Source organism: Alosa sapidissima, chromosome 15 (genome assembly GCF_018492685.1).
Source record: "Alosa sapidissima isolate fAloSap1 chromosome 15, fAloSap1.pri, whole genome shotgun sequence".
Lineage (NCBI taxonomy): Eukaryota > Metazoa > Chordata > Actinopteri > Clupeiformes > Clupeidae > Alosa > Alosa sapidissima.
Window position 1 is genome coordinate 8184112 of NC_055971.1, and position 20232 is coordinate 8204343.

General features: G+C 39.9%; 2 protein-coding genes across 5 annotated transcripts in view; both read right to left on the reverse strand.

Annotated features, from left to right (window-relative positions):
• The window catches only part of LOC121683616 (von Willebrand factor A domain-containing protein 5A-like), a 75415-nt gene that overhangs the window by 37919 nt on the left and 17264 nt on the right, over nucleotides 1–20232 (reverse strand). Inside the window, exons 16-19 of the mRNA XM_042063314.1 lie at nucleotides 20173–20229; nucleotides 19863–19999; nucleotides 18049–18172; nucleotides 16626–17947 (exon numbers count right to left, since the gene is read on the reverse strand). Coding sequence (XP_041919248.1) covers nucleotides 17868–17947; nucleotides 18049–18172; nucleotides 19863–19999; nucleotides 20173–20229 — 398 coding nt within the window. The 3' untranslated portion in view covers nucleotides 16626–17867. Of the gene's footprint in view, nucleotides 17948–18048; nucleotides 18173–19862; nucleotides 20000–20172; nucleotides 20230–20232 lie in introns of the transcript that reaches the window.
• LOC121683618 (von Willebrand factor A domain-containing protein 5A-like) lies at nucleotides 396–16153 on the reverse strand. Of its 4 annotated transcripts, none has more exons than XM_042063319.1 (18): nucleotides 16094–16153; nucleotides 12103–12305; nucleotides 11277–11499; nucleotides 10899–11068; nucleotides 10696–10810; nucleotides 10426–10601; nucleotides 10161–10249; nucleotides 9916–10060; nucleotides 8819–8898; nucleotides 8584–8698; nucleotides 7561–7719; nucleotides 6229–6332; nucleotides 5280–5497; nucleotides 5042–5179; nucleotides 3936–3992; nucleotides 3626–3762; nucleotides 1809–1932; nucleotides 396–1717 (listed from the first exon to the last, which is right to left on the reverse strand). In XM_042063319.1, the coding sequence occupies exons 1-18, from the start codon at nucleotides 16134–16136 to the stop codon at nucleotides 1638–1640; spliced, it is 2376 nt and encodes a 791-aa protein (XP_041919253.1). In that variant the 5' UTR covers nucleotides 16137–16153; the 3' UTR covers nucleotides 396–1637. The 4 variants fall into 4 exon arrangements, with proteins under 4 accessions (XP_041919253.1, XP_041919252.1, XP_041919254.1 ...); XM_042063318.1 differs by lacking the exon at nucleotides 16094–16153 and adding an exon at nucleotides 15041–15207; XM_042063320.1 differs by lacking the exons at nucleotides 3936–3992; nucleotides 16094–16153 and adding an exon at nucleotides 15041–15207.

The following is a 20232-nucleotide window of genomic DNA, read 5'->3' on the forward strand; positions in this document are numbered from 1 at the left end:
AGCCTACAGTTCAGTAGAATACAGTGCACCACTTACTGACTACTGGCCCTTCTATCAAGTAGTATTCTGTCAGAAGAAGAAAGAATTGTTTTGCCAGAGTTGTTTGTCACACTCTCCCCTTGGAAGTCTCTTAAGTTACCAACTGTCACACCATAGATCCGATTCAAACAGCAGGCAACTGCCTTATTGCGTCAGTGTTTCCACTATCATCTTAGCCTCCATAACCTACACTATGTAGATTATACAGTATCATCGTCTCTGTGAATAGTGGAACACCACAGTGGGACACTAGGACAAACGTATTTCTTACCCTGATAGAAATGAAGACTTGCAAACTTCAGTTTGGTGAAATAAAATGAGCATTGATCAGGGTGAAAGCAAGTGATAGCATGCCATAAGAGAGAAATAACTTTAATAGGAGTGGGGAAATGCAAAGTGTCTTATAGATGTCAACACAAAGATGGAATCAATAGTCCAATGTGGGTGGTTATGTAAAATGTATTGGTATAGTCTCTGGCAATTTTTCCATGTTTCCATAGTGGAGGTGTTGGGGAATGCTGCAGTTTTGTATGTATTCATCATTCAGAAATACTATTTTCTGATTGGTCACATTCTCATATGTGCTTTAGGCAAAAAATCATGTAACGACACTTTTCAGCCTGCACACATTCTGCCATCAACATCAAACGTTTTTTGTTAAGCATTTCTGAGGGCTGTATCATCAAGTCGAGTGCAACTACAAGGTGAAACAGCATATTGCGTTTGATGTCGGCAGTACGCCTAGTCCTGAGAACATGTAGTTCCATTCCAGTCTCAGATCTGATGCTTGACATACTAAAATGGCATTACATTAGGTAAAATAAGTAAACATTATAATCTCATCTTGCAAACAAGCAAGGTAAATCAATTGTTCAAGAATGTGCGTAACTAGAAGTATGTAATTAAGGACTTAGGCGTGAATGGGAGAATTCGGCCCTTAATAAAAAAAATATTTTGTTCTCAAATGAGACAAGATCCTTCATCACTCAGATAAAGACTAGCCGCTCACCAAGGTCAGTTCCTAGTGCCCTATGTTCTATCACCATCGTTGCCTAATTGACAAGGAGTAGGCTGCAAAGTTCTGGATAGATGCACATCAATCACGTGCAACTAATCCAAGACTTTGCTTCACAGACTTTTACAGCAGACCAGTCTACTCACATTATTATCCCTTGGAGAATGACAATGTAACTGATGGTCTAACAAAAACTTTTTAGATGGTCTAACAAAACAGGTGTGATGACCTTTCAGTAATCAAATAGACTTAAGATTATTGTGTGTATGTGTGCATATGTTTGCATTTTCAAATATCTAATTATTTCTATCTTAATGAAATATATTTTTTTCACACCAGTATTTTGCATTTTATTATGTTACACATCATGAGCAAGTATTTGCAGTTTGTATTTTTGTGCCCACCTCTGTCTGCACTGCTCTCTCATTTCCTTTCATCACTGTTCAAATAAAGGTTAAAAAGCTCAAACATCATTTTAAAAAACATGAGGGCATATTAATTGTATTATGTTGACAGAAGCAAATGAAAGATATTGTGATGCCAATAAGCTCTAAGACACATGAGGCAAGATGTGGTGAAGTCTTCAGAGGCCCAGAGTCTTCTGCTGCAGCTGACATCCCAGCAGAGCATTTCCAGCCTGCACACACTGAGACACACAGTCCACTGCAACACAAGAGACACACGTGAGCACAAGTACACACACACACACACACACACACACACACACCTTTGAACTGAGAGAAGGAAAGTTTACCTTTCTGAGCTTGAATCCATGATGCTGCCTTCATGGCTACAAACTGCCATTCATCCCGGGCATCCAGGCGGAAACCATAGAGCCAAATCAGAGCCAGAACTGTAGCCCACACAGCCTTATCCACCTAAAACACAAAAAATAAGTCAGCAAGTCAAGTCAGTCAGTCAAAAAACAAAAAGGCAGTTTACCTTTAATCAACCTTGTATGCCTAAACACAGATATATTAGCTTGACATTCTAACATAACATTTCATTCTATTCAGAATTTGAGTCTGGTACTGCATGATTGGGACGTGATTATGGGGCGTGTTTCAATCGATGCAGTGGAAAATACCTCAATAAATAAAATGCCTCAATCGCTGTTTTTTGTTTGTTTATTTTTTCAAAGTTATTGCACTGTCAATATCTTGTGCAATATGCAATGGGGAAATCTAAACGCCTAGCTTCTCTAGCGAGAGCCTTTTATCAACTGAAGCACGCTCAGGTGATGCATGACCTGAATCATTAGGCACAGTTGCTCATCTGTCCATCATCATATAAAGCCCGCCCAGACGAATTGATTGGTACAGTTTTCAACGTAGCATACAGGCTTCTCAAATGAACAACTCCAGACCGAATATGCCAACCTCAACTTTTGTGGGCAGGGTTAAATTCGGGCTGCCTTCCAGGCTACAGATATACCGTCATGACTATCAATTGGAAATAGCTTTATAATCTCCAGTAAAATGCCGTTTCTTTGATCGTGATGTTCTAGGGTGAAATATTTTGCCTAGCAGATAAATAATTAAAGGCAAAATCAGACATCCTTAACTCTAATCCCATAAACTTTTTGTCAAACTCAGCAAACTGCTTCTCACGGTCCTCTAGTCTAGCCTCTGTAGTCCCTCTGGTGTTAGTACACAAAGGTGGATCTGCAAATGGGAAACAAACATAGGCTAGTATTAGCCCAGACTAAGCCACTGACCTCATATTGCTTGGGAGTTCTTCGAACTATTATTTGAGTGCTATTAAAGGAATAATTCAAAGTTGAACGATTTGTACATACTTTTCCGCAAGATAGCGGTGATCGGAAGACGAGCTAAAGTAATGCACGGACTTCATAAACAGTCCTCCTTACTATAAACTCTCTGTGCACTTACAAAGTTTACAATACCTCGATTTGTCTGTACTGACCCTCTCAACGCTACCTCCAAAGTCTAATGCTATTTTGAGTCTTGTCAGTGGTTTAAAATTAATTTGTTCTGTATCTTATTTATGTTCCTTACATTGAAAATTGTTTCTCTGATCTCTTTTTTCCTTTCTGTTTTTTTTTTCTATCTTTGTCTGGTTTTTCCTCTTTCCTTTCTTGATATTTTAATTGCTCTATCTTTTCAAAAGCCGCCTATGGACAAGTGTTGCGAATTAGTACCTGTGCTAAAAGCATCTAGTTTGTCCAATGTAATTGCTATGTCTATATCAAATAAACATTAATAATAATAATAATAATAATAATAATAATAATATCTATTCATTTGACTTGATGTCCCTGTAAGCTATTTCGTTGTTAATGCAAAAATGGTTTAGCAGAAAACTACTCTTGTGTTGCATAAATTTGCTAATATAATTTACACATTTTGATCGCTAAGGGTGTCTTGTTTATAGAACTTCTTTCGGTCATACACCAACTCTTAAAACGTACAGGACAAATTTCTATTACTAGTTCTACTTCTAAATGGTTGGTTGCTACAGCCAAAGCCCAGTTATTAATGTCATGTCTATCGTTGTCAAACTAGCATTTCCCTGGATTCTGTTGAGCCTTAACTTCGCTGTTGTCCTTACCCCCACTGGCATCAGCTTGTCTAACTCATCATCTGTCTTCTTCAACACCTTGGCCATGGAGGACTCCATTTCCCATGACCCCGAGGCTTTCTGGAGAGAGATCAGCTGAAGGAGGGGATCTGGGGGAGACTCTGGTTCTAAAAGCCAAGACATTCATTCAGATGGAAAAAAGGCAGCAAGATAAGTTAGACCACCTATGCCCACATGACTTTGATGCCAATTACAGGTCTACATCAAAATAAAAGCAAAAAAACACACAACACATAGGAAATGGTATATGGCATATTGCCGCAATACTATTTTTCAATACCTTGAACCCCATCAAACATCTCATCATCATCTTCCATAGAATCACAGCACATCATTACTGCAAAAAAATTCAATAAAATACTATGAACCCATTGATACATTAACAATGCAGAGACTGGATTTACATGCGCAAACACATTTTTATATAGCCTACTATAGAACACAAAATGAATATTGAATTTCCCCTTGGGGATCAATAAAGTATCTATCTATCTATCTATCTATCTATCTATCTAAAATATGTAGAAATAACGTTTAGTGTGGGAGTTGTGACACAATCATACATGTATTTTGGCCTAATAGCTAACAGAGACTAAGGAAGTGAGGGAACTTTTGATAATGTGTGTAGCAATGCTAAAGCAACTGATCTTAACATGTTTGACAACATATAGAATGACAACAAATCTGCCATCATGCTCTAGGGTTAACAGTATATGTTGCACAACAAATAGGTGGAGCTCAGGGTTTGTCTTGGTGACTACTATTCATCCAACATAGAGCTAAAAGGCTTAACGGTCGTTTACACCAAGAACGATAACAGTTTTAATTGTTTTAGCTAATATGAATGACAACGTCCACACATAAACTATGGGCCCTATCTTACACCAGGCACAATGTGGCGCCAAGCGCAACGCAAGTATTGTTCCTTTCTTACACCCAAGGCAGTGATGAACATTATTGGGGTAAGTGTTTTTTTGTTAGTCAATAGTGAAAGTAAATAACTAAGTGTAAAATTGTTTTCTTGTTGACTATGAGACCACAGTGAAGTTAGTTTCAGTTTGGATGAGTTCAACTAATAGGCGAGTGCAGATGAATGTAGGCTATACTCTGCTAGTCACACACACATTTTAGTAAAGCAAGGTTTAGTGGAATCCTGGTGTTGCACACACAGTCTTGCGTGCAGATTCCCTCAGATGCATTGACTGTCAAAATACCCGCCGTTTCATGTTGCATTCCTTACTCTTAATGGCAATGTCCAAAAAAAGTCCAAAAAAAATTTAGGATGCAAAATTTGGAAAAAGTCCAAAAAAAAATTTAGAATGCAAAATCTTTCTTGTGCATTTCAATGTGTGGAAGAGAGAGGAGAATGTGTGGGCATATACTTACCAGGAAGCATTGCAGGCACTGCAGCCATTCTAGCCATTGGGGCCATGTTAGCCATTTTACGCATTGGGGCCATTCTAGCCATTGGCATTGTCATTGGCATTGAACAGCAAAGGGCCATAGGTGCACCAATAAACATTCCTAATAAAAGCATAAAAATGTCAGAGCAACCTGTATGTTATTTTCCTGAACAGAATCACTGGGATATTATAAGTGCCACAATATAGAGACCCACTCTAACCTGGCGTTGGCACAGTTCTGTGCAGTAGTGGTCCCTGCACAGTCTGTCCACTGCCCTTGTGGATGGCGATGAAGGCGGTGTGTGTGCAGCTGACTCCAGACTGCAGGCTGAGCTGCAGCAGCTTCTCTCTCAGGGCCTTCGCCTCTGGCCCTGCTGCCCTCTCCTCCATCTCCAGCGAGCGGATCAGAGTCCGAGCCCCCAGCCGGTGGAGAGTCACTCTAAAGTGGGAGAAGGGAGACCAGGGGTCGTGTGAATAATGCAGAGTACACAGATCAGCTACATTATTACAACAATCAAACCTCTCCCTGAAAAACCTTGTTCCTTTATTTAGATAGCACAGCGTTACGGCAGGAGTAGAACGGTGCTTGCGCTGTTTCTTTGTTTCTCTCTCAGCTCCTCTGCAGGTGACTGCTGTGCGTGTTAATTCAGGGGCCAGGGCCTCCTGTTTTTTAAGCCACCTGTGTCTAATGACTTCCTTTCCCTCGCCGCTCTCGTCAGTACACAAAGGGCGAATGCCTCTGTGACGTGCCTTCGTCGGAACCACACTCACCTTTGTTATTCCTTATTTGTTGCTTTAGCTACTTTTTGCCATTTAGTTTTGCATTGGCGGTGGTTTGGTGGTTGGTATGTCACTTTATTATTTTAGTTTTAGGTTCAGAGAGTGTAGTCGAAAGAGGTCTAATGGTTTCTGTCTATTTTGTTTTATTTTCACCACTCCGTTCTTTAGTCTGTTTGAGAGCATTACATTTATCCATCTTGTGAAAAAAATAATGGTCTCGTAACACACAGAGAAGAGACAGAAAGCAAGCGGGAGAAATAGATGGGGATGGGATTGGGAAATGACCCACAGGTCGCAGTGAGTGGTACAGGCGAATGTGTTACAGAAGCTGAAGCCACGTGCAGCTGCAACATTTGAATTGCACTTAAAAAAGAACCCTCTCATCTTTACCCCGTGTCTCCTGTGGGTCTGAGGCAGAAGCTGAGTTGGTTCTTGACCGTCTCCTCCAACAGGTTGTACTGTATTGTCACAGATCCTTCAGGATTCGCTGCGTTCTGAAATCAGGAATCACACAGAAGATGTAGGGAAGTTAGAGGTTGGTGTCATATCATGTAGAACTTAAAGTGTAATAAACAGGAAAAATATTAAAAGCATACATCAGCCATTTATGTTGTCTGCACCCTGACATGTAAGGAATACCTTTCTAGATCCTAGAAGACCAGTGTCTCTCAAGAAGTCAGAACACGACAAAGTGGTACATCAGAAACAGGGCATGCTGTCTAAAACTCCTTGACATTTGTTTAAAAAGTGCAAAACTCCAAAAGGTCACCAGACTGGTATAAAAGTTAGCGTTGCACAGCCGGGTGACCTTCAGTAGACAACCATCACGTTTTCATGCCGGGAATAAGTGGTTTTGAATCAGTTTATTGCCCAAATTCCGTTTATGTCAATATTCCATTTAACCTGTTTACAAACAAGTACAATGTCACGTTTTGAGCATATTTATGTTTACATAGCTATCGACATTATTCTGAACGAGTCAGCGACGCAACCTACAAATAGGCATTCTGTGCGAATTTAGCATGTGCAGGCCTACAACACTCTTTTTTATGGGAGCATATTCTGCTTAAGGTGTTTTCATGACCCAGTATTCCGTTTAGCATATGCTAGGGTGTGCAAACAGTTTATTAGTAAAACAAATATGGCCTTTTTCGGTTTATTTCAAATCAGAATAAGGTGCTTAGGTAGCCTAGAAATCTAGACACGCCCATACATTTGCTGCCAGGGCTAGTCTAGCAACTCTCCGTTGGCTTGTGAGCTCCAGAAATCGAAACTTAATCAGGCATTGAAATCGTGTATAGAGTCGTTTGGTGGGCTTAACATAATGATTGATGGCAGAGTTGCAACGGTTTGGCTTGAATTCCCTGCTACTTGAAAACAAATATCCTATTGCATCCTATTGCGTGCAGAGGGAATTTGAAAGACAACTGATTATCCCGCCCCTCGGACTGAGCACTGCGAACGGTGAGTGCCCAGACCCTACATTTTAATGTGGGTCTGGCTCGCCAGGCTAGTGCTTAGGTGCTTACAAGACACAAGCATATTCGGTTTAATCCCAATAAACTGATTCGAAACCATATATTGGCTGCATGAAAACGTGATGAATGTGTTTTCTCTCATTTCAAATCAGGTTTACAAACCCCACATTTACATTTTAACATTTTCAGGATCAACATCACCACATAAATTCCATGCAGACCAATGACTGAGATGTCCTCTCACCTCTCCTTTGAGCTGGGCATAGAGCAGGGCCCTTTGACCATGGAAGAGCACTTTGAGTGGAGGAGACAAAGTGGTGACAGATACACCATCTGGAAGGTTCCAGTGGACAGAGATGTCCTTCACTGCTGGCTGCAGTGCATAGCGCAGAGACTGCATCACCTGGGGGAGGTGTGTAGACAGATAAATAGTGAGAATAATGGACACAATATTACTGACCACCAAGAAAATGAAACGTGTGAACCTGTTGATCTGTTGTGTACAGGAAAGTAATTTCTTTTTTTAAAAATACTTGCTTTTACTGTAAAAACATGAAATTAAAGTCTGATGTATCACAGAAAAAATGTGGGTGTCAGCTGACTTATTGGATCCACTGCACAGTACTACGACCCATTTTAATATCTTTTACAACATTACTGTCCTTTTGTGTTTATTATCTTTACTTATTACACGGCTCTTCACAAGGCAAGTAGAACCCTCCGCTGCACGGCAGGGTCTGGTTCGCCCTGTCGGGACTTATTTTCCCAATAATGACCGGCGTTCTATACATTATCCCTTACATATTTAAAGTCATTCATTCATGTTTATCTTAATATCATTATTTCATTTCATGTCTACTTGTGATTATGACACCAGCCTGCTTAGTTGCTACTTTTCTTTTTTCCATTTTTCTTAATCTTTTTATTCTGAAACAACACACACTAGGACTTGCCGATCCTATAATTCATTTTGTGTAACATCATTGTTCAGTACAATTGTTCCCTCAGTAGAGAATAAATCCCTGTCTTTGTTTCTCAAATCTGCCTACCAGCTCCATCTCCTCCTTCTCACGGCCAGCAGGCCCGGAATGCAGATTGGAGCCAAAAGCAGATTCAACAGAACATCAGTGGGACTGAATTGGTTTAATGTGTCTTTCACACATAAACCTCTCCAGAATTCATGACATGAACAGATACACTTGACTTGACTAGAATGTTATATTAACATATAGGTATAAAAGATACCACCAGTTCCATCTCCTCCTACCTTTGGCTGCATGCGGTCTGTTCCTGTGATGAACTGAGCATGCCCAGAGGCCTCCTTGGCCAGGCCTGTGATTAAAGCAGTGCTGGCACCCTCTCCGATTCCAAAAGAGAAGCACCTGCACATATCATATCGAGGTTAGCTTCAAGCTGTTTTATTACGTACAAACTAATAAAACATCTCAAAAATCTACTCTTATTGTTCAAGTAATTTTTTTGTCATGTGGCCCATCACATACCGGTGAGAATTCCCATTGATCTTCACCAAGTCCAAAACCTGCTTAGTGTTCCCCACCTCTCCATCAGTGAAAATGAAGAGCTGAAATGAAATAAAAGAGGAAAGACAAAATGCTAAATGTTCTGTATGGAAGAGGTTTTGCTTTCTTCTCTTGTCATCCATTTTGAGCCTTCACAATGTTTTGGTCTAAAATTAGTGAAAGCACAGTTAGCAATGAATATAATAATTAGCTGACTAATATCAATATTTGGTGACATCCTCCTCATATTGGGACTTCTAGACTGCAGCAACTCCTCTTCTTCTGCTTCTGCTTCCCTACCACTGAAGGGGAGGTAGACTTTTTAGCAGGCCTAGTCGTCCAGTGCCCAACGATATACTCGCAGTGAGGTGTTTTTTCTCAGTCGCTTTGGTACTTTTCTCAGATCAGAATCAAAATTCTCATAACTATTAGTTCAATCTCCACAACATTTAGTCATTTGTGCACATCATAGTAGCAATTTCCCCTTCCTCTGAACAAATTGCAAATGCTTTTGAACATGTATCAGTTGCTTTGTCATGTGAGTCAAAATGAACTATACTTATGGATGCTGAATAGTCGTTCCCAATAAAACTAATAGTCTTCATTTCATTGCTTGAGTCATTACATACAACATTTGTATACTAGTTATCACAATGTCACAATGCTGTAGAATTGCAAAGAAAAAGTTTTCAAATGGCTGTACAAGTACTGTATAGTGCTGTCTTGAGCATTTTCAGGTAGTGTCACCGAGTTCTGAGCTTTTTTCGCATGGGAAAACACTGAGCATAAACTGTCATAATGAAAACATGACAAAGCCATTTAACTATCTTTTTCATAAACGATGGTGTCAAGACTTCTCTTTTTGATGACACTGACAGTTTCATTGACATAAATACTTGCTTTTGAGGAATGGACTATCCATTTTGAGCAAGTGACGTGCTTTTGCAGGTTATCCACTAGGTTTTGCAGTTTGCACTAATTGTTTTGAGAAATGCACTAACTGCTGTGCAAATGTTAATAGTGATGTGAGAAAAGCACCAAAGAGACTGAGAAAAATAATCTACCATGTAATAATCTACCTGTCTGGGGTGACTGGGGATGCAGGGCTGGCTGTAGATGTGTTTCAGAGGCTGAAGAATCTCAGTGCCCCCCATGTCTGCTCTCATTCCCTTCACTTTCTCAAGAGCATCATCCATCGTCTTCTGGTTGTACTCAACGCTCTTCCTGGAAGAAGACAACAGTCATCATATTACAAGGATCAACCTGAGTTTTTCCAAAAACTAATCTGAACGTGAGATATACATAAATGTAAAAGCATACTGACGGGAAGAAATGTTCATAACGGGAGCCAAAGCCATAGATGTTGAAGTAGCAGCCCATGGGGAGGCTCTTCAAGAGCAGGAGCAGAGTGTCCTGAAGACGAATAACAGGGATAAGATTGAGCAAACCCTGTATCTAGTAAAGGAATTTCACACAGCATCTGCAACAATTGTAAGAGCACCAAAGAGAACAAGCATTGACAAAGACTGCTTTTGCAGGTTTTATCAGAGTTTAAGTTCTCTCTTGCAATACATCTGCAGTCATGGTACCTTGGCACTCTCTATGCGCATCTTTGCATCTTTTCCTGAGTGCATTGCGCAGTCCATACTCCCTGATCGGTCCACCACAAAAATAAACTCTCCACACGTGGAAAGTGAGGATGTTACTGCAGCAGGGAACTCTGGGTAAATGCTGAGCAAAACAACTGGGTCCCTCATCAAAGAGCCTGAAACAGAGAAACAGAGTGGCTTGCAGTTCACTTGTATTTACTTGCCTACATTTCTACACCAAGCCGACAGGTGAAGAGCCCAATCCCTCACCTGGCTCAGCAGTGTCCAGTCCAGCCTCCACTATGGCAGTGGGCTTATGAGCATCGTGGTAATACAGCAGCAGCTCCACATCACGATCAAACAGGTGGCCTGGAGAGAGACTCACCTGGAGGATCAGAGAGAGGAATATAGCATTACACCACACTATACCTACTGCTTATAATCACAAATTCATAATGTCCAGCACTCCATACCGTGGCCTGTGTTTTGTCTGGGTTGAGGTAAGCCAGTGGCTCCAGATCACAGTTGGACTCCACTTTAGAGATGGGCTGGGGGGAGGACAGGTGAGCACTGAGAGCCAAAGTGTAGGGCACCGTACCAGCTGGGACTGATGTCACAGTGGCCATTTGACTCCTGTCCATGTCTGAGAAGACAGTTGGGAAGATGCTACTTTTTCCTTTTCTTTTTATTTTGATGGTGTCATACCTGTGGCACTCTTAAGCTGTATATAGTATAAGAGTTGGTTTCAAATAACCAGGTACTCTTTCCAAACACACATTAGTCAGAACAGCGGCATGTTAGAACACGTTAGAACTCTATTTCCCACAAGCCACCATGTTTCTGGGCCTCACCCTGGGGTGTGTAGCGGGGGTTGAGCACAGCGGGCAGACAGAAGCGCAGGGCGTCATCAGCTTGCATGTCCAGCTCTGAGATGTAGACCAGAGTGATGGCAGCACTCTCTCCTGGAGGCAGGCTGCCCACGTTCAGCTGGAACACGTCTGGGCTCTGATCACTCTCCTCCAGCAGGAAGGCCTGGTGGCCCGAGCTCAACGCATCATCATACTCCTCCCGGGCCTGGACCAGGAAAGAGCAGACACATCAATCATCATACTGCTCCAACACCTTCATCACTCAAGTGCTGTCATTATAACAAAACACCAATTTCACATAAAGGCAGAAGATCACTTTTGTTCACATATACAGTCAGCAGATGGAGCTAATATTGGAACAATTATATATGGATTATTGTTGTGCAAAAAATTGATGGATTAACCCAAACCAGCAGGTTTAGAGGAAGCTTCTGTCACCCTACTGAACTCTAGCTCTGCATCCCGATGACACCAACCATTTTGGCCCCTTAACAGACCCCCAAACCCCCCATCCTCGGACAATTGCACTACCCTATCCCACCCATCGTGTTCTATGTATTTATAAATGTAGGCTACATACTGCAATTACACTTATTCATAGGCATATTCTACTTGTAATATTCTCCTATGACACCCCATAAAGTTGGCCCACTCTGCACAATGACAATACATTTAAATCTACTGTAATCTAATCTAAATGATTACTTTCAGTCAGATGGGCAATTGTTAAATGATAGTAGGCTAAACTGTAAAATTGCACATGCAAATATTTTTGTGTCATTAAAATGTTTTGCTGTTCCACACTCACCTTCTGTTTGTCCTGCAGCTTTGCCACCACCTCTGTGTCTCCTATCTTGGCGCTGAGGTGACAGACGGCACATTCTCCAGGCAGAGGGAACACAAACACAGCCTCTAGGGGGCGCTCTTCTCCATTCACATACAGCAGAGTGGAGGTCACTGTGGCTACATGTCCCTGCACATGCACATCTACCTCCACACTCTTCAGAGGAACTGGAAGAAGACATGTTGAAGCTCATGAAACTGATTTAATCTTTAAAGATGTAATGATAACACATAATACTTATAACACATTAAGTGTTATGACATAGACCAGTGTTTTTTAACCTTTTTTGTGCCACGGCACACTTTTGACACTTAAAATGTCCCACGGCACACTAACATCCTGTGTGAAGAAAAAATAAACATACCATAGCCTAAAATTTCAAATAATACACAGATATGGCCTTATTATGGCTTTTATGCAAGACCAGGGGCCTATTGCACAAAACTAGGATAAGGGATTAAGCCGGGATATCTTGGTTATCCTGGCTCAATTTATCCGTGATCCAGTTGCACAAAAGCGGGATAGGGGGCAGCAGGATATGTTATGGTACAAGTAAATGGTTAGGCACTCCCGTGACGTCACATTGTCGCATGACAGGTCGGGAATGGCGAGTATGTAAAAGTTAATTAATGATCACAAACAATGACAGTGGGTCTAGTTATATGTGATAACAATGTGTAGTGGGCAGTGGATTAACTATTGGTTTCCGTTTGTGGTGACTGCTGACTGAGATAAGGGATGAGATTAAATAGATCCTGGAATTTAGCCTGGTCTGGAGCAGGCTAGCTCCACAGAATAAATCGCCATAGTAACTTATACCATAACATATCCTGCTGCCCCCTATCCCGCTTTTGTGCAACTGGATCACGGATAAATTGAGCCAGGATAACCAAGATATCCCGGATTAATCCCTTATCCTAGTTTTGTGCAATAGGCCCCTGCTCAATAAAACAAGCTCCCTCTGTTTCATTTGTAGGTGACTATATCTAATTTAATTGTTGTTATGAACTGGATATGTGATGATTCTGTGAATACTGGATATGGCCCCCGTTGTACAATGCCTGCACACCACAAATAGTGCAATTATACAATCAACTAGAAAAGCATTTCCTGAAGGAAATACAGTGCATGAAAATGCAAAAATATGATGTAAAATATCATACAGAGTAAAAACAAACTATATTGGTTGCTAGGTAGATGAGGTTTAATATAGTTGGAATGACTGAACAGTTAAATAAGTGGATAGTTTAAATGGTTAAATTATTTAGGTAGATAGTTGACGATAACTGACACTTGGAATGGCTCTAATGTTTGCTAGCAGTTATGCTAACTATGTTAACAAAGATAATAATGTTAACCAAGTCACTATGCTAACTAGCATGCTAACAATGCTAAAATGCTAAGTATGCTAACCATGTGACTTAGCTAATCATTTTTAGCAGATATGCTAACTATGCTAACTAACATGCTAACTATGCTAACTATACTAACCATGTTACTTAGCTAACTTAGTTAATCATTTTTAGTAGTTATGCTAACTATGCTAACCATATTACTTATCTGACTTAGCTAATCATTTTAAGCAGTTTTGTTAAAAATGCTAACTAGCATGCTAAGTATGCTAACCATGTGACTTAGCTAACTTAGCTAATCATTTTAAGCAGTTTTGCTAAAAATGCTAACTAACATGCTAGCATGCTAACTATGCTAACCATGTGACTTAGCTAACTTAGCTAATCATTTTTAGCAGTTTTGCTAAAAATGCTAACTAGCATGCTAACTATGCTAACCATGTGACTTAGCTAACTTAGCTAATCATTTTAAGCAGTTTTGCTAAAAATGCTAACTAGCATGCTAACTATGCTAACCATGTGACTTAGCTAACTTAGCTAATCATTTTTAGTAGTTTTGCTAAAAATGCTAACTAGCATGCTAACATGCTAGCATGCCAACTATGCTAACCATGCTACTTAGCTAACTTAGCTAACTAGCTACAGTGGGTAGGAGTCATAGTTGATGACAAGTAACAGTTACAATGGCTGAACAGTTAAAAAGTTCAGTAGTTTAAAGGGTTAAATTGTTTAACAGTAAAATATTATAGTGAGGACTTTTATTTTGAAACAGTTTTTGGCAGAGGAAGCAGTTGAACAGGATGTGTAGTCTTAATAGGGCCAGTTTGTATGCTTAAAGCCTGAGACTGGCAGTTGGTCCAGGTGGCCTGAACACCTGCCATAGGATTCTAATTGCTTAACGGCTCTATTGTGATGTCATCAGCCCATGTTAAGTCTATGGGGAAATTTTGACTAGTTTTTAATTAATAGTTTAAAAAGTATAAAAGTTACAAAGCTGAAAAATACATAGCATGTCCCAAGTAAGACCTAAGTAACATAGTTTGAATGAAGTTTCTACGTTAAACGGTTGAAGCTGCATTAAATGCGTTAGCGGAAGAATAAGAATAAGAAGCCTAGGAAGAACAGCCTACAGTGCATTTTCATGCACTGTAATAAGAAGAAGAAAAAGCCTTGGAATAACAGTACAGTGCATTTTCATGCACTGTAATGAGAGCATGTGGTTATAAATTCTTTGATGCAACAGTTGCTTTTCTGGACCACTGAGTGACATTTGGGTAATTTTCTGCGGCACACCTGATGATCTCTCACGGCACACTAGTGTGCCCCGGCACAGTGATTGAAAAACACTGATATAGACGACCCAACTATAGAGCTCTTGGTGCGTATCCCTATCAGTTTGTGTTAGTAAGCCTAGTTATGTCAACTGACCGCTTTCATATTTAGTTTGAAAGTTTTCAGTATTCTTGCGGAAGTGCAAACCTCCAATAAGAAATAGGCTCATTGGGCTATAGCCTACCAAACGCGAGTTATTGGTAGGTTACCGCACTTACCTGGTTCATTCTTGACAGTAACCAAACCACAGCATCTCACCATTTTGTCACTTCAGCTCTTCAATATATCCTAAGCCTCGAAGCAAAGTCAAGAACATTGAAAGAAGACCTTCACTTCACAAACAACAGTAGGCTTGGCTAGTTTGTGCTTTCCAGTTTAGCACCACCCCTTGGAAATAACCTCACCGAAAGTGAAAGCAGGCTAACTGCTCAAAATCACAGTTGCAGCATCCCGTCAAACGCTGGAGAAGTTTGTAGGATATGGCAACAGGATGGGCTACTGTAATTTGGCAGATAATCCAATGTGAAACACCCTAAACTATAGTCAGTTAGGAACAATATTATGCTATTATTACCCCTTGCAAATATAGATTTAATGTTGTTTTCTCTTGACCATGTTTTTTCTCACTAAAAATGACACTGTCACAGACCAAAAGAAGACAATGTGGTAGAAACATGGAATCAGGAAATAGCGTTTTCATCTTTTTTAGGCTAATATTTTTTTAAGAAAAATGGCGTGTCCAAAATTATTCCTTTTAAAATAATCAATGGAAACATCTGTATTTACCATCACAGCTCTCAAAATCGTAGGCTTTTATAAGCCTCTCCATGTCTCCACAATGACTGTAACACCTTTTTAGCAGTAATCCAGGTTTTGAGGAACGATTCTTTGCCATCACTCTGGCCTTGTGCTCAGTTTTGTGTGGATTGAGGTCTCTGGCTGTTGGGCCACTCTAAAATGTTAATATTGTTCTCTGTTAATTGAGCATTGCCTACAATAAATTATGTATGGTGTATATAGGTGTGTTGTTAAAAGAAATGGCCTACTTGGCTTCATCCAGCATAATTCATTATTCTTATCATCATCATAGTCAGTACTATAACCTTTGGAAACATGCTTCTCAGGTGACCTTAATAACATTTCCCATGCTAACTAAATGGTGACACAGTACAGTAATACTGAAGTTTTCACATAGCCATAGGTTGGAAATGATCATTCTCTCAACATTAAGTAACAAGAGAATTGGACTGGTGAATGCCTCATATTCAGACCTGGCTCCTTGTTTTTGGTGACCAGACCACAGTTGTGCTCCATGTTAGTGCCTTTTTCCAAATTATGATTTCAAACCTGAATAGAAAAAGAGGACAAAGACAAATAGGCAGTGTAGGCTAGTAAAGTATAGTACAGTAGCCTACAGTTCAGTAGAATACAGTGCACCACTTACTGACTACTGGCCCTTCTATCAAGTAGTATTCTGTCAGAAGAAGAAAGAATTGTTTTGCCAGAGTTGTTTGTCACACTCTCCCCTTGGAAGTCTCTTAAGTTACCAACTGTCACACCATAGATCCGATTCAAACAGCAGGCAACTGCCTTATTGCGTCAGTGTTTCCACTATCATCTTAGCCTCCATAACCTACACTATGTAGATTATACAGTATCATCGTCTCTGTGAATAGTGGAACACCACAGTGGGACACTAGGACAAACGTATTTCTTACCCTGATAGAAATGAAGACTTGCAAACTTCAGTTTGGTGAAATAAAATGAGCATTGATCAGGGTGAAAGCAAGTGATAGCATGCCATAAGAGAGAAATAACTTTAATAGGAGTGGGGAAATGCAAAGTGTCTTATAGATGTCAACACAAAGATGGAATCAATAGTCCAATGTGGGTGGTTATGTAAAATGTATTGGTATAGTCTCTGGCAATTTTTCCATGTTTCCATAGTGGAGGTGTTGGGGAATGCTGCAGTTTTGTATGTATTCATCATTCAGAAATACTATTTTCTGATTGGTCACATTCTCATATGTGCTTTAGGCAAAAAATCATGTAACGACACTTTTCAGCCTGCACACATTCTGCCATCAACATCAAACGTTTTTTGTTAAGCATTTCTGAGGGCTGTATCATCAAGTCGAGTGCAACTACAAGGTGAAACAGCATATTGCGTTTGATGTCGGCAGTACGCCTAGTCCTGAGAACATGTAGTTCCATTCCAGTCTCAGATCTGATGCTTGACATACTAAAATGGCATTACATTAGGTAAAATAAGTAAACATTATAATCTCATCTTGCAAACAAGCAAGGTAAATCAATTGTTCAAGAATGTGCGTAACTAGAAGTATGTAATTAAGGACTTAGGCGTGAATGGGAGAATTCGGCCCTTAATAAAAAAAATATTTTGTTCTCAAATGAGACAAGATCCTTCATCACTCAGATAAAGACTAGCCGCTCACCAAGGTCAGTTCCTAGTGCCCTATGTTCTATCACCATCGTTGCCTAATTGACAAGGAGTAGGCTGCAAAGTTCTGGATAGATGCACATCAATCACGTGCAACTGATCCAAGACTTTGCTTCACAGACTTTTACAGCAGACCAGTCTACTCACATTATTATCCCTTGGAGAATGACAATGTAACTGATGGTCTAACAAAAACTTTTTAGATGGTCTAACAAAACAGGTGTGATGACCTTTCAGTAATCAAATAGACTTAAGATTATTGTGTGTATGTGTGCATATGTTTGCATTTTCAAATATCTAATTATTTCTATCTTAATGAAATATATTTTTTTCACACCAGTATTTTGCATTTTATTATGTTACACATCATGAGCAAGTATTTGCAGTTTGTATTTTTGTGCCCACCTCTGTCTGCACTGCTCTCTCATTTCCTTTCATCACTGTTCAAATAAAGGTTAAAAAGCTCAAACATCATTTTAAAAAACATGAGGGCATATTAATTGTATTATGTTGACAGAAGCAAATGAAAGATAATGTGATGCCAATAAGCTCTAAGACACATGAGGCAAGATGTGGTGAAGTCTTCAGAGGCCCAGAGTCTTCTGCTGCAGCTGACATCCCAGCAGAGCATTTCCAGCCTGCACACACTGAGACACACAGTCCACTGCAACACAAGAGACACACGTGAGCACAAGTACACACACACACACACACACACACACACACACACACACACACCTTTGAACTGAGAGAAGGAAAGTTTACCTTTCTGAGCTTGAATCCATGATGCTGCCTTCATGGCTACAAACTGCCATTCATCCCGGGCATCCAGGCGGAAACCATAGAGCCAAATCAGAGCCAGAACTGTAGCCCACACAGCCTTATCCACCTAAAACACAAAAAATAAGTCAGCAAGTCAAGTCAGTCAGTCAAAAAACAAAAAGGCAGTTTACCTTTAATCAACCTTGTATGCCTAAACACAGATATATTAGCTTGACATTCTAACATAACATTTCATTCTATTCAGAATTTGAGTCTGGTACTGCATGATTGGGACGTGATTATGGGGCGTGTTTCAATCGATGCAGTGGAAAATACCTCAATAAATAAAATGCCTCAATCGCTGTTTTTTGTTTGTTTATTTTTTCAAAGTTATTGCACTGTCAATATCTTGTGCAATATGCAATGGGGAAATCTAAACGCCTAGCTTCTCTAGCGAGAGCCTTTTATCAACTGAAGCACGCTCAGGTGATGCATGACCTGAATCATTAGGCACAGTTGCTCATCTGTCCATCATCATATAAAGCCCGCCCAGACGATTTGATTGGTACAGTTTTCAACGTAGCATACAGGCTTCTCAAATGAACAACTCCAGACCGAATATGCCAACCTCAACTTTTGTGGGCAGGGTTAAATTCGGGCTGCCTTCCAGGCTACAGATATACCGTCATGACTATCAATTGGAAATAGCTTTATAATCTCCAGTAAAATGCCGTTTCTTTGATCGTGATGTTCTAGGGTGAAATATTTTGCCTAACAGATAAATAATTAAAGGCAAAATCAGACATCCTTAACTCTAATCCCATAAACTTTTTGTCAAACTCAGCAAACTGCTTCTCACGGTCCTCTAGTCTAGCCTCTGTAGTCCCTCTGGTGTTAGTACACAAAGGTGGATCTGCAAATGGGAAACAAACATAGGCTAGTATTAGCCCAGACTAAGCCACTGACCTCATATTGCTTGGGAGTTCTTCGAACTATTATTTGAGTGCTATTAAAGGAATAATTCAAAGTTGAACGATTTGTACATACTTTTCCGCAAGATAGCGGTGATCGGAAGACGAGCTAAAGTAATGCACGGACTTCATAAACAGTCCTCCTTACTATAAACTCTCTGTGCACTTACAAAGTTTACAATACCTCGATTTGTCTGTACTGACCCTCTCAACGCTACCTCCAAAGTCTAATGCTATTTTGAGTCTTGTCAGTGGTTTAAAATTAATTTGTTCTGTATCTTATTTATGTTCCTTACATTGAAAATTGTTTCTCTGATCTCTTTTTTCCTTTCTGTTTTTTTTTTCTATCTTTGTCTGGTTTTTCCTCTTTCCTTTCTTGATATTTTAATTGCTCTATCTTTTCAAAAGCCGCCTATGGACAAGTGTTGCGAATTAGTACCTGTGCTAAAAGCATCTAGTTTGTCCAATGTAATTGCTATGTCTATATCAAATAAACATTAATAATAATAATAATAATAATAATAATAATATCTATTCATTTGACTTGATGTCCCTGTAAGCTATTTCGTTGTTAATGCAAAAATGGTTTAGCAGAAAACTACTCTTGTGTTGCATAAATTTGCTAATATAATTTACACATTTTGATCGCTAAGGGTGTCTTGTTTATAGAACTTCTTTCGGTCATACACCAACTCTTAAAACGTACAGGACAAATTTCTATTACTAGTTCTACTTCTAAATGGTTGGTTGCTACAGCCAAAGCCCAGTTATTAATGTCATGTCTATCGTTGTCAAACTAGCATTTCCCTGGATTCTGTTGAGCCTTAACTTCGCTGTTGTCCTTACCCCCACTGGCATCAGCTTGTCTAACTCATCATCTGTCTTCTTCAACACCTTGGCCATGGAGGACTCCATTTCCCATGACCCCGAGGCTTTCTGGAGAGAGATCAGCTGAAGGAGGGGATCTGGGGGAGACTCTGGTTCTAAAAGCCAAGACATTCATTCAGATGGAAAAAAGGCAGCAAGATAAGTTAGACCACCTATGCCCACATGACTTTGATGCCAATTACAGGTCTACATCAAAATAAAAGCAAAAAAACACACAACACATAGGAAATGGTATATGGCATATTGCCGCAATACTATTTTTCAATACCTTGAACCCCATCAAACATCTCATCATCATCTTCCATAGAATCACAGCACATCATTACTG